Source organism: Lissotriton vulgaris, chromosome 7 (genome assembly GCF_964263255.1).
Source record: "Lissotriton vulgaris chromosome 7, aLisVul1.2, whole genome shotgun sequence".
NCBI lineage: Eukaryota > Metazoa > Chordata > Amphibia > Caudata > Salamandridae > Lissotriton > Lissotriton vulgaris.
In genome coordinates this window covers 1,434,647,039-1,434,672,115 of record NC_141695.1, presented here as the reverse complement: position 1 = coordinate 1,434,672,115, position 25,077 = coordinate 1,434,647,039, and the positions used below count along the sequence as shown (strand labels likewise).

Sequence of the window (25,077 nt, the reverse complement as noted above, 5' to 3'; positions counted from 1 at the left end):
GATGCCATAACTGTGGACTCTTGTGTGCATAACGGACTGTCGATCAATTCTTCTTGCGGGTCACCCGTTTTTCCTTTTTTTCAGAACCTCGCCAGTGAACATGTGCAGAGCGCTGGCGGAATAAACCAACAACTGTGCATACCCAAAATCAAACATGGAAGGGCAAAAACCGGACAACTGTGAGACGGAGAAGCACCGTAGCACACCTTCCATCCTGGGGCTGCTCCACCCCAGATGGACCTAAATAGTAGGCTAGAACTAAGCAGGCCCCTAACATCAGTAGGGCAGGGAGTACTGAAGTAATTCCTGCAGAAGTAATGGCAGTCAAAGCAAGAGCAACACCAGGCTGCATCATGGCGCTCTGGCACTCCATTGTCCGGAAGTGCACAGCAGTGCGGGGAGGTGTATACTTATCCAGGCAGGGCGAAACCAGCTACATGTTACAACGAGGTGTGTGTGTGGGGGGTGGTCGGAGTGGGGGTGGGTTAGGGATTCCCCTACAGTCTTAATATGGCATGGTTTAAGTCCGCCGGCACATTAACCACCGTCATGACTACTTGAACGCGCCATAATACTATTAATTCACGTCTGCAATCTAGCCTCTCTGGTATCCATACAAGATGTATCCGATGCAAATTAGTACTGACCCTGTCCGAGCACTATTTCATCTGACACAAGTAGGTCAGAGTCAGGAGGGGACCCGGTTGCACTTAGCACTTTGCTATGCACTATGCCCTTTGCAGTAGAAGTAGTTGTGGCTGTGTTTCAGATTAAAACTTGTTGTATTCTGGGGGTGAGGCATCCACAGGGAATTTGTTATATTTTATGTGCAGGTTCTATGCCGTTACACGATCTCCTGAACCCGGTGAAGCCAGTGCGATGTGCGTTCCACATGTTGTTATGGTCACACAGATTTATTTATGCTTATGCCTGTACAAAGTTTCGTGGCTTTTCGCTCTACGCACTTTACAACACAATATAGTTTTGGCCATGTCCTACATTTTAAAACTCGCTGCTAATGTGGAGGGAAAAATCCATAGGAGCTTGTAAAATATTCGTCCATAGATATATTGATTTTATATTTGCTTACGTCCATGCGAGCACCATCCTTCTTGGCTCTTTGCGTTATGCGCTTTAAAGTTCGATTTCCATATGGTTTTGTTCTAGGCTTCCCAGCTGTTGTCATGGTGAACTGGATCCTAAAGTTTGTGTTTGTATTTGTTTTTGCTTTTATATGGATATATTATGGTTGTATGGTGTACATTCATGTTTTTTATGAACAAATAAATTACATTTTACATGTTTATGTTGTGCAAATGACGTCATACAATCAACTAGACATGCCACAGTAGTGTGTTCAAATATGACTTGTTCAGTTTCCGTCAATCGTATTTGTTTGGAACTACCACAAAAGAAACTGCCACATGGCTTGAGCAGGTCTTCTGACTTTAGAATCTTGAACGTACGTCAGTGGTTTAAGCTGCTGATGTCCAGGGCAGGCCAGTCTGATCATTTGACGCAGGACACTGTTACAATAGGGCTCACTCGTCTGGCATCGACATTTGCAATATTTTGAGATGAAAACATGAAGGGTATAGTTCAAATAGGAAAAGATTGATATCCACTGTCACTGTATCATTTGTATCAGATGACAAACGAAACTGGAGTGACAGCCATTCTCATACAATATCTTAAAAACAGGGTAGCACACAGATAGGTGGAAAAAACATTACTCAGAGCTGCAGGGCGGGCACTCACCAGCACAATGGATGAGGCTCTTTCTGTAATGGAGAGTCTATCACCTCTCTCTCCTAGACACACAAGTTTCTTCTAAACATCTCCAGGAGGTAGGCGAACATGAGGCAGAGAATGTTTCTGAACACCACCATCTCACGTCAGGAGAGGCGAAGGTGGTCCTTCCTGGACAGGAAGGTGAGATGGTGGCCATCAGGCAACACTAAAGCTTGTGCCGAAATCTCCTGTCTCGCCTCTTACATAAGCAGCGCCTGCCAATCAGGTCACTGGCATTCAATGGCTAGCTTTGCCAAGAACACTCCTAAGTCCTCTCATGTTTTTCCTTCACACACACTTGGTCACCCTGGAGCCTGTGAAATGGCCACTGAAGCAGTCAGTAACTGACAATGCCACTCTACAGGCACTCCAGAAGGGTTTACTTCAAAGGAGAATGGGTTTTAGCCCTGATGGATTTACATGCTGACACACCACAGGGAGAGGACAAGGTTCCTATAGACCAGGACAGACTTCATGCCATCTCCTAGACTCACACCCATGCCTTCCGTCCTGTTCCTCTATCAGTTCTACCCACACTACAACCATTAACCCTGCTGCTATGTATGTTTCTCCAGAGGAGACCTCTGGTCCTACACCACCTGTACACATACCCACATCCAAATAGGTGGGTTCATTCACTGTTGCATTGGGCACAGAGCATGGTAGCTAAGAAATGTTACCCTGAACCCATGACAGCACCCTGTTAGGTTCGGGTGGGTGGGGTTAATTTGAGGGGTAAGAGTGGCAATTTCAAATTGGATTCATCTTTCTATTCATCACCAAATGTTGAAACTTTGCTATGTAGACTAACAAATTGCCATAGGACTGAAATGTTGCTTCACTCTGCAGTATGTTTGTAGGTTTCTTTTTAAATTCTTATATTTGTACAGACACTGTAGCGCCATGATATCACATCCGACAGCCACAACACTTTTTTTTATGTTTTAAAGATAATGTACTGAACTTTCTTGTGTAAGAATGTCTGTTGAGGTTGGGTTGCCTATGCCAATACATCTTCCATATAGACACCACTAAACCAAAGAGTGAGGGGCAGGCCTAAAGGTTCGTAAAAAAAACGTTTTGGTGACATGTAGTGCTGGTAGGTCATATGTGAAGTGTGCACAATCAAGAAGGGGTGAAGGATCTTTCGGTGTGTGGGGTAAGGCTAGTGATTAAGTGTTCACTGACGTGTTCAATGTGATGGGAGGGTAAATCCGAGGGGGGCTTCAACATTTTTGGCTATGCTATACAGTGTGTAAGTTGGGATCTGGATCAGTTTCTTTTGAGGGAGCAGATCGGTGGGTAGTGCTGGGGCACATGCAAGTGGATGGATGAATTGAATTGAATTGAGCTTTTTTATAGCGCAACTGTCACCCTACGGGTATCCTGGCGCTCAGATTTGGAACAATCAGCCTACACGCAAACGAGTAACCGTAGAGGCAGTGTTAAAGGTCAGTCCTAGGGAAGAGCCAGGTTTTCAGGCTCTTTCTAAATTCCGTCAACGAGTTGGCCTGTCTAATGTTCTGTGGCAGCCCATTCCATAGTTGGGCGGCCACCACGCTAAAGGCTCTCCCCCCCCATCCTAGAGCGCCTAAATCTAGTAGTTGCCAACAGGCCTGTACTAGAAGATCGTAGTTGCCTTTTTGGATTATACCACGTAAATTTCTCTCGTAACGGGATAGGACCCAAGTTGTGCGCAGCTCTAAATGCAATGCAAAGGGATTTGAAATGCACCCTTTCCCTGATGGGCAACCAGTGAAGTTCTCTCAAGGCCAGCACTGTTGAGGACCTACTTTGTTTATTCAGCACCATTTTTGCCGCCATGGACTGGACTCTCTGCAACCCCTGAAAGATGTATTGCGGCGCTCCCAGATACAGGGAGTTGCAGTAGTCCAGCCTACTCAGCACTATGTTCCTCACTACCAAGGCGCGCGTATCTTTAGGGAGTAGTGGAAGGATCTGGCGTAGCATTCGCATCAAGGATAGACATACCCCCCAGTCTTGTTAGACTGTGATTCCATTTGAAGGTTGCTGTCCACCCAGACTCCCAAGTTTCTCACCGTTTTAGCTGGGGTAAGAGGTTCCTCTTCTGGTGTAAGCCTGAACTGCAGGGGTAACTGTTGGGACAGTCTGGCCGTGGGGCAGTAAACCACCTCCGTCTTCCCACCATTAAATTGTAGGGAGTTATTCCTAAGCCATCCAGCCGTCTGCCGCATACACTCCTGAAAGAGGTCCATCGACACTGCGTGTCTCTCCTCAAGGGAGAACACCAGTTGAGTGTCGTCGGCAAAGTTGACCTAGTCAATGCCGAAAGATTTAATTATAGGGAACAGAGGCTGAAGGTAGATGTTAAACAGGACAGGGCTGATCGCAGAGCCCTGCGGTACCCCATATTGCACCGAAGACTTACTAGAGGTGAAAGGTGCCAAATTCACCATCTGCTGTCTTCCTGATAGGTAGGATCTCAGCCATTTTAAAGCCTGACCTGACACCCCTATATACTCTCCAGCCTTACTGGTGGTTCTTTTTCAGGTCTATAAGGGACATGAATAAACCCCACAGGACTGACTAGTTGCCCATCATCCAAAGGAAATTGTTGAGGCTAAATGAAATGGCTGCCTCAGTGGAGCTGTGGATGAGCAGTCAGGTGGATTATTACTTGTGTTTTACTACACGTTTTGTGCTGCAAGTGTTCGAGTTGCCCAGGTGTGTTAGAATTACATGCATGATTTATCTATGGAAGGAGTTGACTTAAGTTGCTACATTAAGACATATGCAACTTACCTAACTTGATGATGGTAGTCTCTAAAAATGGAAGCTCATGAAACTGGTACATCATTCCACAGGTTTGCACGAATGATCATGGGCCTTGACCAAGGACTATAGCTGCCATCTGGCGTTGGTCCACCTGTCCTTGAAATGTATACTCTCATCTTGTCATGCACTTCTTCCAAGATGCAAACCTCCACCCCTAGTGCATTTACCTTGTTAGGGAAGTCCTGCTATGGGCCATGTTTCTATGATCCACTAACAGTGTGTGGAAGCACACCATGTAGTTCCCCATAGTGGTCATTGATTATATTTACATGCTTCTGATTGTTATTTTTATTTGACGTGCGATTGTGGTTAGATGTAGCAAATGTCCTATGTCTACCATTTAGATTGATAACTAGCAAAAGTGTACACCATTTTACCTCCTTGAATTAGACAGAAAAAAGCTGGAAATACGACTGAAATGTTATTTATAATGTTATTAAGGTCCAACTTTCAGGCAGACTTCTCTATTCCTCATCTTTTACATGACAGCAAGGGGCAGTGAGATGTGTGGTTACATTTCAGCCGAAAACTCTGCCTATTTTGTTGAACAGCACTTATGTCAAAATATACCAACAGCAGTGGATGTACTACTCTGTATGCATACAGTTTTTTTGTCGTACTTCTGCCTTTTTGGCACTTTCAGTCAAGCCACAATGTTCTGCTGCTGCACATTGTCCCGAGAAACACAACGTCTGTGCAATACCTTGAATGTTAGCTCACAAACTCATAAAATCATGTTCCTGTCACAGAACTGCCCTCTGTTGAGTATCCTTTTGCACAAGGTAGGTGAACTTAAAGTGAACGACAGTGCTTATCAAGTAGTACATCACTGTAAGTGTCTGAAAGCACACATACCAAATCTCCACAACCCTCACTGAATCGGAGAGTGCTGCAATAGAGCTAAAGGGACTAAACACTATCATTTACTCCAGTTTTCAGGAAAAACCTTTCAGATTATATGGTTGGCTGGGCAGCTTGGACCCAATGTAGTACAGCGGAGGCTGTCAAGGTGGAACCAGTGGACATTTTAAGTGCAGCTCTCCAGATATGGTACCAGCTGGCCCATAAAACTCAGAATGAAAAGTCTTGGGAGCTTTTGTGGGCTTTTCAACTATCACATTTTCAGAAAGGGTAGTTTTCTGTATGTTCTCATTTCTGGATTTTATCTTTGCTAATTATTTTACTGCTAATATTCTAAAGTGATATCATTTCAAATTTAATTATAATGAGAAAACAACAGGAAATAAGCAATTTTATAAGAAACGTATTAATTTTGGACTCCATTCGATTTCTGTCTTCTTATATCTGCTGACCATCTCTTTACAAGCACAAAAATGACCCATCAACTGCTGTCATGACAATATATATTATACATTCCCAGCTCTAAGCATTTGAAATAGGATAGAAGCACCAGTGCCAACAGTCCTTAGGGCTCAGTGTTCAGTGCTCTGTTTTCCATCCAGTAAACAATTTGGTGACTTTCTTGAAGAACTGTAGCTTGCATCAGCCTGGTGCTCAGATGCTCTCATAAGAGCGACAAGAGTTGTATATTGGGGAAAGTGTCTCCCAAAGTATCTTCACTAAAAACGACTGAGTCCAGAATGCCCCAATCCTTGTGCCATGGGTAGCCAAGAGAAGGATGTGTGGGAGAGCCAGGATCAATCAAAGTGGCTTCTTCAGGAAAAATGGGGCTTAGGGGCAAAAGATAAAAAAGTGGCAAAAAACTATTTCTCCTTGTAGTCAAACAATTTCCAAACTTAACATATGGTTGAGTTTTTCCTATAAAAGTCATTGTGGTGGCAAGGGTCAGGCACACTACCTATTATATACTGCAGAGGGATTCATGAGACAGTCACAACTCTGCAGCTCCATCAACAGTTTGAAACCTGTCAGTGCTCCCACAAGCCAATTAGAAATTTTCAAGGAGCTCAATGATGCGCTTCTGTTCACTCTCCCGGAACTCCTGGCTCTTTCCGTCACCGATGTTCTCTGCATAGTCTGGAGAGGAGAGAAGCAAGGAGAAACAAACAAAAACATCAGACAAGAATTTAACATTAGGGAGAAGGAACTGGTTGGGGAAGTAAATAACGAAAGTTACTTTACAAGACATTCAGGGGAAACAAGAAACATTAGGGCAGGATACCCATTATTGTTTCAAAAAGGCTAGATCAGTGCCATATTTTCAGGATATCTGAATAACAAATTTACATACAGGGGATTTAAATAGAAACCATCCACATCCTTGGAGGCCATCCTGAAAATAAGGCATGGACTCGGCCCTGCTGGAAATACAATGGACAGCCTCGGGCTAGGAAGATTGAATGCCTCTACTTCCCCTAGCTACTCAATCATATACATAAAGCCCTGGAAGACAAGATGTAGGTGTTACCTACAAATTCACCAGGAATTTCACCAATGTCTTACAACACTCTTATGCTAAGGAATTCAGTGGCTTTTAAAAGTATTTTCATTTACAGATAGTTCCAAGAAGCTCTGCAATACCCTAGTTTTAAGTGGTATATGATCACAAACTGTCCTGTTATAGGCTCTGGATGAAATGCGTGGAACCACCCATGTCCGCATCGAAGAGCTCTCTGCCTAGAGAGACCGAATGATCTGCTGTATAGCAATGCACCGTGGAACCGAGAGGCTTGTGTCAGCACATATTGTTTGGTAAGGAAGAGCTGCGTTTTACACAATCTAAAAAAGTAACATAAGTCGCAGAGGATCCACTCGGTATGCCAATTTCATGCCTCGCCTTCAGGTATAGGCTCAATGCAGAATCTGGCTCTAGCCTTACTTTACAACACTATTCCACTGTCTATGTGATAATGTAACTACTATTTACAATGCAACTACTATTTGTTTCCACCAGTTCTGCTGAGTGGTTGCTTCATGCATATGTGACCCATTCCATCAAAGCATATTCTCTTGGTCGTCCACCTGCCCTGAACCTGGATACTAGGGACTTTCATCTGAGGAACAAATCCAACCATTTAAAAATTTTCAGAGGTTTACTCTCACACTTTGTGCATAGAGTGCAATGGGAATGAATACAAAAAGGAAAATTGACTCACAACCCCAGGCGTGTAGTTAAAAAGTAGTTGTAACTGGGATACCGTTGGCCGTCAGAACCCTGCCACTGCACATGCTGCAGTACTAATTGGGGCTACACTGCTGGGTGCATCCAATTTTGGAGTCTTTATAATCTTCTGAGAGAATCAATCAATCAGGATTTGTAAAGCATTGGCAAATCACCCGCAAGGGTTTCGAGGTGCTGGGATTGTTAGCTGATTTGTGGTGATGTGTTAAATCGAACAGCCAGGTCCTGAGTCTTTTCCTGAATGATGGAGCGTTGGGGCAGTCCTTAGGTGCAGGGGAAGGTTGTTCCAAGCTTTGGCTGCCAGGTGTGCGCGTCCTCCACAGTTGCCTCAACAGATTCGGGGGGTGTCTCTGAGGAAGAGGGCGGCAGATGGTAGGCGTCTGGTCAGCTGGTGGAAAGTCATGCATTTGTTGATGTACACTGCTCCCTCCTTGTGAAGGGCTTTGTATGCAAGGGTCATCATCTTGAACTGGCATCTCTTCTGGACCATGTAGCTTCTTGGGGTGAGGGGTGATGTGGGTTTATCTGGGGAGGTTGAGGATGAGACTGGCTGCTGAGTTTTGTATGGTCTGTAGTCTCCTCAGGAGGAGTGCAGTGAATCCTGCGTACAGCGTGTTCCCGAAGTCTAGCCTGCAGGTGACAAGGGTCTGCGTGATGGCCCTTCTGGGGTTGACTGTGATCCGCCTGAAGATTTTTCAGAGCATTCATAGGGTGTGGAAGCTGTTGGATGAGACGGTTTACCTGTTTCTTCATGGATAGGTTGCTGTCCAAGATGATGCTGAGGTTGAGGGCGTGATCTGTTGGGGCAGGGGACGGGCAGAGTTTAGCAGGCCACCTTGCAACGTTGCAAGGAGAGGTTTTGTTTCCAAAGATGAGTACTTCCGTTTTGTCGGTGTTGAGCTTGAGACAGTTGGCCAGGAGGGTCATGTATGTGTTGAAGAGGGTGGAGCTGAGGGTTGATCCATGTGGGGACGCCGCAAGCCAGGGGGGTCATGTATGTGTTGAAGAGGGTGGGGCTGCAGGATGATCCCTAGGGGACGCTGCAGATAATCTTCTTGGGTTCCGAGATGAACGATGGGGACAGATTCTCTAGGTTCGTCCGGTGAGGTCTGCGGAAATCCATTCGAGGACAGTCAAAGGCGACTGACGGGTCCAGGAGCATGAGGGCTGCTATTTTGCTGCAGTCCAGGAGGGGTCTGATGTTATCAATGGCTGCTTTCAGGGCTGCCTTGGTGTTGAGGTTGGCTCGGAATCCGGATTGAGGGGGGCCCGGAGGTTATTATGTTCCAGGTGTTCGGTGAGTTGCTGGTTGATTGCCTTCTTGAGGACCTTTGCTGGAACGGGGCGCAGGGAGATGTGCTGTTAGTTCTTTGGTTCTGCAGGGTCAGCGGAAGGTTTCCTCAGGAAAAGCCACTGGTGAAACGATGCACTGTTTCGGTAGTCTTTCTGCACTTTCTGTAGCCAGCCCTTGTATATTATGTGGCCTCCTGAAGTGGATCCAGTACTGCAGATGAGCCATACCTGGTGCTGTACACAGAGAGTGGAAAAATAATATAATATTTCTACTAGTACTTCCTGCGCACTACTAAAATCTACTGTGTGGTTGTAAGCTACTACTCTTGTTGTCCAGCACGGCTCACTTGCACTCACTTTCCACCACATTCTGATCCTTGGTTTGGATGTGACAAATACATTTACGCCACTGGAAAGTACATCAGTGCCACTGCCCACACTACACTATTGCTTTTGAAGTAAAGCATGCTTTTGTTAACACCTTTTGATGATCACACCCTAGGCATACTTTTGTATCCTGCCTTGCTTTGAACAAAATTGAACTTCCATCGTGATATCACCCAAGAATTCACTGAAGAGCGCCAAGCTATGCATTATCGAGGTTGCCTCTTCCTTTTCTATAGTACGGATCCATTACAAGGCACGTAACTCCTGCTACAGAGCGGTTGTAGGAACGCTCTTGTCCCTCATGGTCTCTTACTACCACGCTCTGCGGGCACGTCACACCCTGTTAGCAGAGTTGCAGAACAACCGGGCCATTCCACATACACACCTCCTGTGACTGCGGCTCCTGCTTGTGGGCGCTCTGTGGTACCAGCCGGATTGTGTTAGCACCGCTCCTGCAAGTGGCAGCTCGGCGCCTCCAGTCACCTCGTGTTATTACAGCTTCTCTAGAACAGTTTATAAATATTAAAGGAATCTCTCCCAGAGGCTTTGGGCAAAGAGTTCTCTTTGCTTTGCAGCGAGAGTCTGGCAGGGAGAGAGAGAAGTTCTGCACATCAGCCGGCGTCACTCTGTCCCCAGCCTTTTCCGAGTCTCTTATAATAAAAGCTTTGATGCGCCTCAGAAGCCAGTACCTGTGTTCCACGCATAAATATTAAAGGCGATCCTTGACAGCAACTCCGGAGTCGGCAGAGGAATGCAAACGCTTCTGTTTATGTAAAGCGGGGGGAGGCTGGAAAGCGAGGCTGTCCTGCAACGGTGTCTCGTGGCGGCGGGCGGTCTGTGGGGGCCTTGTTCACCGGGGGCGTTCGATTCCTCGCGGACGACACTCGCGACAGCAGAGCCTGTTCTCGTCAGAAGGGGGGCTGGCATCTCTCACCCTTGTCCTCAAAAACAAAGAATGAAGCGGACTGGAATGGGTGGTTACGCCGGGGAGCTACGGGTGCCTCTTGCATCCTGCACTGCTTCTTAAGGTTGTGCGAAACTACGTAGACCCCCACCCCCCACCATTTTATGAACATAACGTAAAATTGAGATTACACCAGCGAAATTCACACGAGTTTCAAGGTATGCAACATTTCTTAGGATTTTACATCACACAATTTCGTGCACTGTGTTAGCTTGCTGCTAATTTTAACTTTTGATCGTTGCTTTTTAAATTCCTTGGTGTGTGTGAAGGGAATTTGGGGGGGGAGTGCATGCTAGTTATCTTTTATTTCTGCTTCACTCCGATGTGCTAAAAACAGTATTTTAGTGTTTATATATACCTGTTGGTGCTCGGCATTGCTCGGGGCTGTATTCTTGCCGCCACGGCTCCACGGCACCCCTTTCCTCATTTTCGGCCGGGTAGCGGCCATCTTGGACGTGACACGAGTTCGGCCCGGTCAGCGGTCCGGTCGTTTTCACGCATCTCCCCAGCACTGGCCCCACCCTATTTAATGTGTCTGTGCCGTGAGCGCAGCGGGCGCACCGATGGCGCGCCTAAGGCAAGCCCGTCTGCGCCCGTCAGCGCCAAGGCAGGGCTCAGGGCAAGTCATGCTGCTGGATTCGCTTCCACCTGTCGCAATGGCAAGCTCACACAGTACTCCGGCACTGCCTTAAGGTCATTGAGAGTTCCGCGCTGCCCTTCCTACCCTACAAGCTCTGCCTACCCAGAGAATATCTCCCCTTGCCCGGACTGTGGCTTTCTGCCATCTACTCAACTTTCACTGGTTCCACCGAGGGCTGCCCCTTGCCCCCAGGGCTCCTTCAAAGCCTGCCTCATTAATTCCAGGTCCCTGAAGCGACATCATGCTGATATCACCGACTTGGTGTTGGACAATGATTTGGATCTATTGTTCATCACGGAGACTTGGCTTGATGAGTTCTCTAATCCCATCGTTGCTCTTGCCACCCCCTCGGGGTATAAAATCCATCGGACTGACCGCCCATTGGTGGGAGGGGGGGCATTGCCATTATTCATAGATAATGTTGGGCTCTGCACTGTGAGTCCTCCACCTTATGGGGAGGCTGTGAGGCTATGGATTTCAATCTCCAACTGTCACCTCACTTCACATTGGGGGGGCTCTCTACTTTACTGCCGTCTGGGCCCAGCGGGCGTCTTCCTAGATGCTTGTGGAGACGCTTTAGCTGATAGAGTATTAAGGTTTTCCAACTACCTTCTCTTGGGGGATTTTAATTTACATCTTGACTCCTTGGAGTCTGCTGACTCCATGGCCTTCATGGAAAACCTCCAGCTGGCCATGCTCTCCCAATGGGTGACGGATCCGACTCACAAGGGGGGGGGGGGCATATTTTGGATCCTATTTGTGCCAACTTCCTGGTGCTGGTTCAAAAGCCTCTCCCAATTACCTGGTCTGACCATTTTCCTGTTTTCTTTACATGGTCCGCCGTGAGCCAACGACAATCAGTCAACTGCCACCGCCCCCCCACGGCCAGGAAGTTGGATGCCGGGTTGCTAGGCGCCCATCTGGCCGCCTCTCGCCCTACCCTCTTAGGGGATCTGCAGGACAATCTCACTGCATTTTCTAGCTGGATTAATGGTTCAGTGAGGGCCCTCTCAACCCCGGCTCCCCGCAAATTGGGGAGAGAAACTCCATCCACGCCTTGGTTTACCCCGGAGCTTAAGGCTCTCAAGAACGCCTGTAAGGTGTTGGAGAGAGCGTGGCGGGCCAGCCATTATTGCCCCACTGCCAAGCAGGCTCTCAGAGTCAAACAAAAATCTTATTATCCAGCCGTTGCCTTGGCTAAGGGCCAACACTTTGCTACTCGCATTGACCAGGCGAATAACAATTCTAAGGAAATTTTCGCCATTGTGCAGAGTTTCGTAACGCCTCGCGCCCAGGAGGTGGCGGTCCCCCCTTCGGACACCTGGTGCAACACCTTGGCAAAACACTTTAGAGATAAAATTATGGCCATTCAAGAATCTTTCCCGGAAAATCCTACGTCGACCCCGACTGCTCCACTGGGCGGCTCGGAGAGGGTTGTGGTCCATTCTTTTTCGGCCTTTACCCCTATTGACCCACTGACCTCCCGCCGTATCCTAGGGAGCATTGAAATCGGGGTCCCCTCAGGATCCTTGTCCGGCTAGGTTTCTGGCCCGAGCTGTCCGATGTGATTAATCCTGAAGTTAACCTTCTGGTTAATCAGTCGCTCTGCGATGCCTATGTTCCATCTGCCTGGAAGCAGGCTCTCATATTGCCCCTCATCAAGAAGCCTACCCTGGATCCGTCTGTGCCCGCCAACTATCGGCCTATTTCGCTTCTGCCCAGCCTGATGAAAGTTTGCGAAAAAGCAGTTACCTCTCAGCTTTCCAACTTTGTTGAGAAGGAGGGCTTATTGCACCCGGCACAATCAGGGTACCGTGCCTCTTATAGCACGGAGTCAGCCTTACTGGAGGTGGCGGAAGCTATACGGGACTGCTTGGATGCCGGCGGGAGAGCAGCCTTGGTGATGCCTGATCTCTCGGCGGCATTTGATACGGTGTCCCACTCTCTTCTGCTTGACCGTCTCACTGCCATTGGCATTGGTGGCTCTGCCTGGAGCTGGCTCAGATCCTTTTTGGAGGATAGGTCTCAGCAAGTCTGGCAGCCCCCTTGCTCTTCGGCGCCTATGTCCCTTTCCACCGGTGTCCGTAAGGCTCCTCACTTAGCCCCCTATTGTTCAACATCTACGTGACTCCCCTGGTCTATCTGGCGGAGTCATTGGGGGCTAAGGTGATGGCCTATGCGGATGACACACAGCTGTTGTTCTCTTGGAAGCGTGGCGAGGACTCGGTCAGCTCGGCACAGCACTGTTTGGCAGCGGTGTTTCGCTGGCTGGCTAATGCACAGCTAAAGTGCAACAAAGAAAAATCAGAGGTTCTCTTGTTTGGCACGTTCCCGGTGGACTTCAGAGCCAGGTTGTGGCCGCCCGACTTCCTGCCCCCCCTATCAAACAAGGGCCTCGTAAAAAATTTGGGGGTCTGGTTTGAGGAAAATCTAAACTTTGCCGCACATGTGAAGAAGCTAACAGGGACATGTTTTGGTACGCTTAAAATTCTGAGGAAATTCCTTCCCCTCTTGCCAGCCCGTGCTAAAGAGACGGTTGTCCGTGCGCTGATCCTCTCTCGCCTGGACTATGCTAACTCTCTCCTGGTGGGATGCCCTGGCTATCTGACCAGGAAGCTGCAGATAGTCCAGAATGCGGCAGCGAGACTCCTCCTGGGATTTTCCTCCAGGCAGAGTGTGCGGGTTCATCTTCGTCATCTGCACTGGCTCCCAGTTGAGTCGTGTCTTAAATTTAAAATGCTGTCCATTGTCCAACGAGCGGTGTATGGACTGGGTCCGCTCTATCTGCAGAAGCGTTTTGCCTTTTATATACCCTTTAGGCAATTGCGGTCCTCGGACCAACTCTTGATACAGAACCCTCGGTTCCGTCGTCAAAGGCTGGGTGGCTGCTCTTTCGCCCGTAAAGCGGGTCTTGCCTGGAATGAGCTCCCTCTGGCCCTTAGGAGGGTATCGGACCCGCTTGTTTTTAAGAAGAAGTTAAAAACTTTGCTTTTCTGAGGGCTCTTTCTTTCTATCGCTCCTTTGATTATTATGTGTCTGTGTTTTTTCTTCCTCGAATAGTCATGTGGGGGGCTTTCTTGGGATTCAGCGCCGGGATACTTCGAGTAACCGTGCACTTTACAAATATAATATAACATAACATAACTCTGCGCTCGCTCGTGGAAGACTAATTTGTGCTGAACAAGACGAACCAAGAGACATTTTGCTCGAACGAGTCCCCTGCTGGAATCTTATGATTTCATGTTTTTTTTTTATTCAAACAGAGCATAGTTTAACAATAAAACATTCCCTTAAAATGAAAGGAAAGTGACAGCTGAACCTTAAAGCTTAATTTCGCTGGTGTGATCTAAATTTCGCACAGGCCCGCGCCTTTTACTAACTCAGTAAGGCATGTTGGGAGGTAGTGCAGAGACCTTTGAAGAACTTACATATGGCTCTTCTCTCAATGCTCAGGTTTGTCTTGCCATTCTCAGCATGTGTCTGCCTTGTGGAATGGGACTTTCTGTGCTCATGAGGATGTTGCATCAGTTTAGTCCAGACCAGAAGGGGACAGGTGTGGGGAGTATCATCGGGTGGTTGACTACCTCAACTCCACAGTGGCACATAGTCGCCAGAGTAGGGAGAGACTTCCACTGCAGGGCTTTGCTGGTGGGGGAGAATAAACTCGTTTCAAGAGTACCCTGAGGGAGAGTGTGCTAGACTACACAGAATGCAAAAAAGATCAATAGATTGACAGAATGCAGAACAATGTCATACATTCACCACAGTACATAGATCTGGGCCTAAATCCATCTTTCTTTTCTCCCCATGCCAATTCAGTTTGAAGTCATTTGCAAATCAGACTTGACCCTGCTCCCTATAGGGACAGTCCAGCCCGAACTGCCAGGCCATGTTCTCCCTGGACTGGAAACAAGCATATTAGGACAGGTTTCAGGGTTTCACCCCTCACCAGCAATGATAGCTTCACTCCAGTGGCATGGTAAGCACAGGACCCACGTCTGGGCATACACATCCCACTCATGGTGACAAATGCAAAAAGAACAATTGAGGGACAGAATGCAAAACAATGTCATACATTCACCCCGGTATAGCGATCTGGGCCTAAATCCATCTTTTTTTTTGCGCTCAATGCCATTCCAGTTTGAAATGACAGAATGACAAAACAGGGGCGCCCCACTGATCCCCAACATTTTACATACTAAACACCCAGGAAAATGTTTCTTCGCCATTTTCAAAATTGACAATACTAGTTTGCTATTTTTGTTCCAGCTCTCGAAATAGGTAGCACAAACTTTCCATTATATCTTCGTGCCAGGAGAAAAGAATTCAAAACCGCCCCACCTGTAGGAGAGAGATTATTTGTTATGCAAGGCAGAACTACACAATGTAGAACCTTACTTTTTTGTGTGCATCAACTGGAAATCTAGATCAATACAAAGCACCCGTATGCTCAGCATCTTCAACACTGTTCCACGGAGCCCCACTGTTTAAGAGCTCTAAGCTAAAATGATGTGAGAAATGCGTAGCTCATTAAATAAAAAATTAGGCAAAAGGGTGAAGAAGACACCATTTAATTAGCAAGTCGCACAACCTCCAAGGAGATTAGAATTCTGCGAAAGAGGGATCTGGAGGGATTACACGAGGGCGCCGATGTACGGATTTAGCGGGATTTAGATTTATTAGTATGGTGATGGCCCCGACACACTAGCGCGATGGATTCGGAAACAGACTGATTAGTGAAAACCTAAACCTCGATGTTTATCTGCTGAATTGTACTGGGAAAACGCTGGGGCCGAAATTGAAGCTTACATCGGGTGCAGATTTTTGTACAACAGGTCAAGAATACATCCAGAAGGCGGGTATTACTAGTGGGGGGTGGATAATGTATTTTTCCGAAATGTAAAATTTCAAGATCCATACTTTATTGTGTTAGTCTGCCGCATAACAGAATTAATTTCCAAAAACTGGCAAAATTCGCTCTTTAGGTAAGCTAGAGAAATGGGTGGATTTCAGACCTGAACTCAGAAAACGACCTGTGGTTGGACTATCTGCGCCCCACGGGGCTGCTGATGATGTCCAGGGCTATTCTGATAGGCCGCAGCCCATGAAAGTGGCCATACATGATGTAGTGACCGGCTGGTCACTTTATAGTGTTCCTAATGAATGTGTTTCCACCAGCCACTCCTAGAGGACATGTGACCCTGCCAATGAAAGGGACCTGCACAGGCTCGGGCCAGTTCCAGATACCATAAGAATGTGTCTTGTGTGATTACTTTATGTGCATGGGGGCCTAGGGCCTGACCTTTTACATTGGTGACAAGTGAGTCAGCCCTGTGTGTAGGTAGGCAGCTGCACTGCAGGTTGGAGAGGGGAAAGTATAGCCCGTGTCGAGGGTGCCCCTGCCAACGAGCCAGTCCCCAAAAACAAGGAGGGATCCTGCCCGTGAGGCTGTTGCAGACGATGTGGTTTGCCCGTTCAGTCACCGGGCGTGAGGCGAGCTCCAGCGATGGCGGCGTGAGGCCGTGAGCTCGGGAAGAGGGAACAGCGCCAAGAGGGACGGTGCCAATATGAACACACACCCAATAAAGTAAGGAAGGGCGGGTTCCTGTACAGACTGTGAGATGCTCAATGTAGCGCTCTAGTGGTTGTACCCAAGTCCTGGCGGCAGCCGGAAACACGTTTACATTTGTATCACCTTCTGGACAGGCGAGGCCAGAAGGCTATAAATAAATGGGCCGGAGTCGCTCAGAACTTCTGGTGCGACTAGCCTACCCCTGTGTCAGTGTGTAGTGCTGTATGCCACATAAGTATATACTCATATCATTCGCCCTGTGTGCTTGGTCCCTTACACTGGCGACGAGGGTGGGATGCCGATGAATAACCCCGAGAGAACAGCGCAACAATACCTGCAGGTCCAGCGAGACATCGCGTCAAGTGGAAGGCCGACGCTGCATCCCACACTGCGGGAGCTGCACGAGTGGACAAAACGAAGTGATCAGCAGCATCGTCAACCCCACCGGTAACAGCGTGAGGCAGGAGATGCGTGAGGGCGCACCGGTACAGCGAAAGGCAGAAAGACGCAAGCGCAGGGAAACCTGCCTGCTCGCTGGGATGCCCGACTGCCGGATGAAGTTGACGCGCATGCGCAGAAGCACTAAGGCCGTTAGACAGAGAGAGGCCCAGCACGAGTGAGAGTACAGGAGTCCCGACGAGAGAAGAAGCAACCCAGTGCAGCCCTGATCAGAGCGAAATGAATGGGACAGCCCGGGGGTAATCCCAGAAATAAATAAGCACTGGTAAAACGCACAGCAAGCACCCAACAGGCACCCAACAGGCACTCCACAAGAAACAAACCCTAGCAAAGTGAACAGTAAAGTAACACGCCGTGGGACCACACAACAAGCACTCCACACAGGCAAAGAAAAATAAAAGTAATAAAAAGGGGAAATAAGCACTGGCAAATCAAACAGTGAAGCCACACAACAAGCACTGGCAAAACCCAAAGCTAAGACCGCGGAGCTGTTGCATGCCCAAGCATCAGACACCAAGAAGCGCGAAGAGTACACTTAATCGTCTGACATCCCACAATGTTGAACCAACCAGGCGATGCGGCAGGAAATCAACAGCAAGCAGCACTCCCGCCGCAACCCGCTGGACCACCAATGCTACCGTCAGCTCACTCGCAAATCCAAGCACTGCCACCATTCAGCGAGCTAGTCGATCCGGGAACGGCAGCACCGAGGTGGGCAGTGTGGGTTGGACAACTAACAACTACTTTATAGCCACCAGAGAGAAAGACAATGAAGTTAAAAGGTCACTCTTGCTGCATTTTGGAGGACTGAAATCTACAAACTGTTCACCCACCTTCCAAACACCGGGGCTGCCAACGACTATGACGGTGCAGTGCGAGCACTCAATGCGCACTTTGACCCGCAGCTCAACCCGTATTATGGACGGTTTAAATTCCGTCAATCAAGGCAAAGAGAAGGGGAGACGATGGATGCATTCCATGCTCGTCTGAGAGAATGAGCAAGTACATGCACAGAGGATGACCAAACAAAGGAGGTCACCGCTCAGCTAATTCAGGGATGCAGGAATAAAACATTAAGAACACTGATCCTGCGCCAACCACGGATCACGTTGGATGAAATACTAATCCACGCCCGGTCGCATGAACTGTCAGATGCCCGTTCCACAGCGATGGAGGCCGCCCTCAATCCCCATGCAGACACCGGGGCCAACATAAAAACGGAAAGGGGGGATGTCGCTCGCACTCCAGGTAGGAATGGGCGAGGAAGATGGCCGACCAGAACGCAGCGGCGACAACCATGTGGCTATTGCGGACGAGAAGAACACAATCAAGATGGCTGCCCGGCGCGAGGGAAGACCTGCTCCAAGTGTGGTGTGCCGAACCATTTTGCAAGTGTGTGCCGAGGAGGATTCCGTGGAAGGAATCCAAAAGGAAGAAGGACGCTCACGGGAGCAGTCAGACAACTAGCCCTCGAAGAGGATCAGCCGTCAAGAACGACATCGACCCGACACCAGCAACAAACCCGTCTCGATGACTCATCCACTGAAGAGGATGACGAATGCTATTTCGTATGCTTCACAAAAGACTTGAAGAAGAGTCGGAGGCCCCAACCGAAATGCCAAATACAGATCGATGGCTCGCCGGTTACTGGAGTGATAGGCACTGGCGCCACAGTTAATGTGATGGGCATACAACACTACAAGAGCCTCAACCCTAAGCCAAAGCTAGTACCGTCCAGGATCCGAATCCTGACGTATGGCAGTCAAACGCCCCTCCCTCTACGAGGTAAAATGCTGGTACAGGTCAAGGCAGAGGACCGGGAAGTAACAACAACGTTTCACGTCGTCTACAAAGAAGCCGACCTGCTGGTCGGGAGCCACACTGCAGAGGATCTCAACCTCATTGCGTTTGCCAACGCCGTCAAAGTACTCCAGACTGAAGATATCCTACAACTGTTTCCGTCGCTGTTTGAATGGCTATGAACAATCAAACGACAGCCAGTGAAACTACGCATTGACAAGGCGGTGCAACCCATAACGCTGAAACACCTGAGGATCCCGTTCCATCTAAGAGCTGCAGTCGAGCAAGAACTAGCACAACTAGAGAAGCAAGGGGTCATTGAAAAAGTGACAGGCCCAACACCGTGGGTATCACCCATGGTGATTGCAGAAAAACCACGGCAGCCTGGGAAGATACGAATCTGCATAGACATGCGAATGCCCAACAGAGCAATAAAGAGGGAAAGACACATCACCCCCACAGTTCATGATATACTAACAGATTTGAACGGGCGCAGTGGTTTTCGAAACTAGACTTGAATGCCGGATACCACCAACTGAGGCTTGTCGAAGAAAGCAGATACATAACAACATTCTCGACTCATTTAGGCCTCCGAAGGTACAAGAGGTTAAACTTATGAATATCCTCAGCGGCCGAAATATTCCAGAACACGATAAAGGATATACTCTCAGGTCTACAAGGAGTGCTGAACGTCAGCGACGATATCCTAATACACTCCAAGACCAGTGAAGAACACCATCGACGGTTGAAGTCGACGCTCAAACGGTTGGCTGAACACGGAGTAACGTTGCACAAGGACAAATGTACATTTTTCCAAAAGTCAATAGAATTCTTTGGGTATGTGTTCAATGCAGACGGAGTTCAAGTGGACCCCAGGAAGTCTCAGGCGATCAAGCATGCCCCTGCCCCGACGACAGCCTCTGAGGTGAGAAGCTTCTTGGGTATGGCCCAGTCCTGTGCCAGGTTCATCCCTAATCTGGCCAGCATCGCGGAACCCCTACGGAATTTGACGAAAAAAGAGAGTCCTTGGAAGTGGACAGACGCTGAAGAGGAAGCTTTCACCAAAGTAAAGACTGCCCTACTAGATGGGACCACCATGGCCTACTTCGACACTTCGCGGCACACTGAAATTCTAGTGGATGCCAGCCCTGTCGGACTAGGAGCTCTACTCACTCAAGAAACCGAACCGGGGATGTGGGCTCCACTGGCCTTTGCGAGCAAAGCTCACTGCAACTGAGGCGCGATACTCCCAGATTGATAGGGAAGCTTTGGCCGTGAAAGGGGCCTGTAATCACTTTCACCTCTACATAACTGGACACCCGTTTCGAATGGTGACAGACCACCAGCCACTGATACCTTTGTTCAAAGGCCCTTCCCCTCATCCACCAACGCGAATAGAGCGATGGGCCATTCAAATACAGCAATACCAAATGGACCTTGTATACAGACCCGGATCAAAAAACCCAGCGGACTTCCTATCTCGGCGCCCAGCAGTAGACCCTGCACTTGAGACCGATCAGGACAGGCAGACGGAAGAGTTTGTGAACATGGTGTCACAATGGGCTTGTCCACAAGCGATGTCAACAGAAACAATTGTGGCCCAATACGATGGTGATGTAATTCTGAGAAGAGTCATAGATGCAATACAGACAGGATCCTGGGAAGGTTTCTTACGAAATGTCCAGGGATGGAGTGAAGACGACCGACTGCGTCTGGGTCAGCTCTGGAAAGTACACAACGAACTGAGCCTCGCAGAGAATGGGCTCATTTTGAGAGGGCATCGAGTGGTAATCCCCCTTGCACTACAGGTTCAAGCAACAATGCGAGCCCATGAAGGACATCAGGGCACAAGAAGGATTTTTACTATGAACATTTATTAAATGAACTTGAGTTTTTATATTGAACTGTATCAGTGATTCCTTGATAAAGTCACCCTTCCTCTTGCTTGTGATTTTGTTGTTATGATATACACACAAGAAGGATGAAAGCCAGAATGCGCAAAAAAGTATGGTTTCCCAATCTTGAAAGCAGCGTCAACACAGTTGTACAGAATTGCCGAGCGTGCCAACTAACCAGCACTGCAGAAGCTCCAGCCCCAGTCATCACTGTGGACCCCGCCCCATCGCCATGGTCATAGGTCAGTCTGGACTTTGGCAGTTTCCCAGATGGGAGAGTGACCGTTGTTTTTATGGACAGTTATACGAAATATCCTATAGTGGAGCTAGCACAATCCACCAGCTTCACCAACGTCCAACCCATTTTGAGCAAAGCTTTTGCCATGTTCGGAATTCCACACAGACTCAAAACGGATAATGGTTCTCCTTTTCAAGGAAGCGAATTCATGGTATTTCTGAAAAAGTTAGGAGTAATACATCATTGCATCACACCGCAATGGCCCCAGGCCAACGGAGAAGTGGAGCGGTTCATGAGAACTATTAACAAAATCTTGAGGATAGCTACAGTGGAAGGCGCAAACCCTGAAGAGGCACTCCAACATTTCCTACGCGAATACAGAAGCACACCCCACAGTACGACCCAGAGGTCCCCCTGGCTCATGCTGTCGGGCCCAAGGCGTGATCTGCTCCCCATGGCGGAAAATTGGGTACCTGACCCATACCTCCCAGTAGACACTCAAGCCCGCGGACGAAGACCAACGACAGGGCGAGCAGGAGGAGAAGAGCTCACCATAGAGCACTAGCTCCAGGAGATTCAGTACTCATCCGAGAGAGAAGGCCAGGTGGAAAGTTCAGAACCCCGTATGAGGCCGTACCATGGACGATTCGAACATCCAAGGGTACTGCCATAACAGTACAGCGAGATGGGGAAGAAGTGACGAGGAACGTCTCGTGGTTCAAACGAATACCATCAACACCTATCCGCACAGAGCAGCCGGGTGAACCACCGGCGGGGAGCAGCACTGCGAGTGATCCCTCAGAACTCCATCACTCCGAGTCACCGACAACCTCTCCTGCCACAGCCCCCGGGTCACCAAGAACACCACAGCGACCCAACCCAGAAGATGCACTGATGAGGGGACGGCGACATTACAACCTCAGGCATAATCCCAGGCCAAGTCTTTGCATGCTAAGTATTTTGTTTTGATTTGTTAAAAAGTCTAACCTGGGAAGGAATTTAGCGCTCTAGTGGTTGTACCCAAGTCCTGGCGGCATCCAGAAACACGTTCACATTTGTATCACTTTCTGGCCAGGTGTGGCCAGAAGGCTATAAATAAACGGGCCAGAGTCGCTCGGGACTTCCGGTGCGACTAGCCCACCCCTGTGTCGGTGTGTAATGCTGTATGCCACATAAGTATATACTCATATCATTCGCCCTGTGTGCTTGGTCCCTTACACTCAAGTACCCACAAGTGCCCCCCTCCCCTTGCTACCGTCAGGGCCAGTGAAAGGGGATAACGCCATTGCACGATACGCCTGTACCGACTGCCCTGCACATCGTATCACCCAAGGTAGAGGGCAGAGAAAGGTGCAGGAGCCGCAGCGGGAGATGAACGCCATCCCATTTGCCTGAGGAAGCAAAGGGTGTCTCCTGCGATGAGCAGGAGTATATTTCCAGAAAAGTGCAGCGCAGCTGCCATCCCAGTACCCTTATACCCTCCCATGAAGGGCCTGCGTGGGCAAGAATCCTGCACTCACCGTGAGGTGGATGACACTCCTATGAGACCAGCTTCTGCTGCCCTTAGGACCACTGAAGCGAGAGCAGTGCTGCGAGTTAACAGAGGAAGTCCCCCGAAATGAACCTGCTACCAGCCGCTGTTCTCCCCGCAGGAGAAAGGTGCAGGGCTGAACGCACTGTGGGAGTCCCCAGCGAGGAATCATAAACTGCAGTTGTTAAAGAGGAGGACTCCGGCAGTAGCCTAACTGGTCGGGGTCATGGCCTGCAGGCCGAGATTGAGGAGCAGTAGCAGCACCACCTAGTGAGCAAGTGAGGCACTGCAGCCAGTGGTAGAAAAAATATTGGAGGTACACAGAGAAAGAGCCTACAGCACAAGAAAGACTGCTGCGTCCCACAGTCGGCGTGGGAAAGTGCCTCTGCATGAAGTGAAGGGGTAGCCCAGATGAGACCGTGTCACTAGGCCATGTTTGTAACGAGGGCGAGCACCACCCCTAAGTGAATAACCTGCATTGACCTCAGTGGACAAATGCAGGGGTATACGAAAACGATGCTGTAATGCCTAATGGCCATGGGTTGTCACTGCAGCAGTAAAGTATCCCTGTGTTAGAGTAAGGCTGCAATGTTTGGAGGACTACCTGACACAGGGCCGAAGCTGGTGGCAGCACCAAGTAGCAGTATCCTTGAAAGAATGAGGAATTTTGTGCACCACTGAAGAGGACCCCAAGTAGCTTGAGGCTGCACTAGCCAGGAGCAAGAAGAACCCCAGGGATGCAGGCAGTGGTTATAGGCAGAGAAGAGATGGTGCATTGACCCATGGCACCACAGCTGTGTCTAGCCAAGAGGACTGCCAGGTAGTTTGAAAAAGGAAGGAGTGTGAATCCCCGCAAGTACTGCCACAGGAAAAGGCAAGAAGAGCGTTGACCGGAGCAAAGAGGCTCCAGACAAGAGAAAGCCTTCAGGAGAAAAAGGTAGGCGATGAGCATCCTCTGCAGTCGTATACCAGCACCGCGTTCAGGAGGAAAGTGCTAAGTGCTCCCCCTAGTGGCGAAAGGACGCTACTGCAAGAGGAGGAACAGGGTGCGAAAGGAGCCAGCAGAAGGTGCAGCTCAAGTGAACGACGGCGGGCAGGAGCCTGGAAGTGAGAGCCCTGCGAGGAAGAGGGCCCATGTTGTTACAAGGGTAACAGATCCTACGAAGCCTGAATGAGTGGAGGCAGAAGTGAGTGCCACAACAGCGTAGCCTGAAGGCACAAGGGGTGTGTCATTTAGTGAAGAGGAGACCTGTAAAAGGTCGTAGGGAAATACCTGTGAGATGTCGAAGACGAGACGCGTGAGATGTCGAAGACGAGACGCGTGAGATGTCGAAGACGAGACGCGTGAGATGTCGAAGACGAGACGCGTGAGATGTCGAAGACGAGACGCGTGAGATGTCGAAGACGAGACGCGTGAGATGTCGAAGACGAGACGTGTGAGATGTCGAAGACGAGACGCGTGAGATGTCGAAGACGAGACGTGGGAGATGTCGAAGACGAGACGCGTGAGATGTCGAAGCAGAGACCCGCGAGAGGTCGGGGAAGAGACCCGCGAGAGGTCGGGGAAGAGACCCGCGAGAGGTCGGGGAAGAGACCCGCGAGAGGTCGGGGAAGAGACCCGCGAGAGGTCGGGGAAGAGACCCGTGAGAGGTCGGGGAAGAGACCCGCCAGAGGTCGAGGAAGAGACCCTGTAAGAGGTTGAAGAAGAGACCTGTGAGAGGTCGAAGCAGAGACCTGTGAGAGGTCGAAGCAGAGACCCGTGAGAGGTCGAACAGAGTGGTGGAAAAAGAGAACCATGAGTGGTCTAAGAAGAGACCCGTGAGAGGTCAAAGAGGAGACTCGTGAGAGGTCGAAGAGGAGACCTGTGAGAGCTCGATATGGAGACCTGTGAGAGGTCGACGAAGATAAGGCCTATGAGTGGCCCAAGAGGATGACCTGTGAGAGGTCATGAAAGGAAGGTCACAACAAGAGCTCTGGTCAGTGGTCGAGGAGAACGCTCAGTACTAGGGGTAGGACATGGCCAGAGAGACCCATGTGAAGTGCACGTCACATGGAGAGGCCTGGCTAAAAGAAAAAAAAGGGAAGACATGTTGACGTCAGACCGCATCGCGAAGAGGATGAAGGAAAGAAATGTGGCACAAGGCCACAGCACTACGTGTCCAAAGAAAGATGAATAGAAGGGTGTGTAGTAGACATCTAGCACCCTGCAAGTACAGAATATGACTGAGTGTCGTTGCAATCAAGTTTATCCCCAAGAACATCTCAAGAGCCTGGACATCTAGAGTGAAGCACTGTACCTATGAAACACTAGGAGGTCAGTGAGGCATCTTCGTCACCATGAGAGGCTGGCCACCCAGAAATCCTTGGCTAGACCAAGCAAACATGAAGCCTGCAGAAAAGAACGAGCTGGACCATTTGTACCACCCACCTTTGGGGTTGCATGCAAGACTAGGGGTTGATGTCCTGTTTAGACGTCCTGTCGTGGGGCCTAAAAGAACACCCTAGCAATCCACACTGGCCCATGGCAATCAAGGGGCAAGGGCCTCATAAATTACCAGTGAGAGAGGAATCCAGACACGAGAGATGA

General features: G+C 49.1%; 1 protein-coding gene across 1 annotated transcript in view; it reads right to left on the bottom strand.

Annotated features, from left to right (window-relative positions):
- Positions 1-5,803: 5,803 nt before the first annotated feature.
- The window catches only part of CTNNBL1 (catenin beta like 1), a 507,405-nt gene continuing 488,131 nt past the window's right edge, over positions 5,804-25,077 (bottom strand). The window contains exon 16 of the mRNA XM_086932233.1: positions 5,804-6,606. Coding sequence (XP_086788359.1) covers positions 6,518-6,606 — 89 coding nt within the window. The 3' untranslated portion in view covers positions 5,804-6,517. The remainder of the gene's footprint in view (positions 6,607-25,077) is intronic.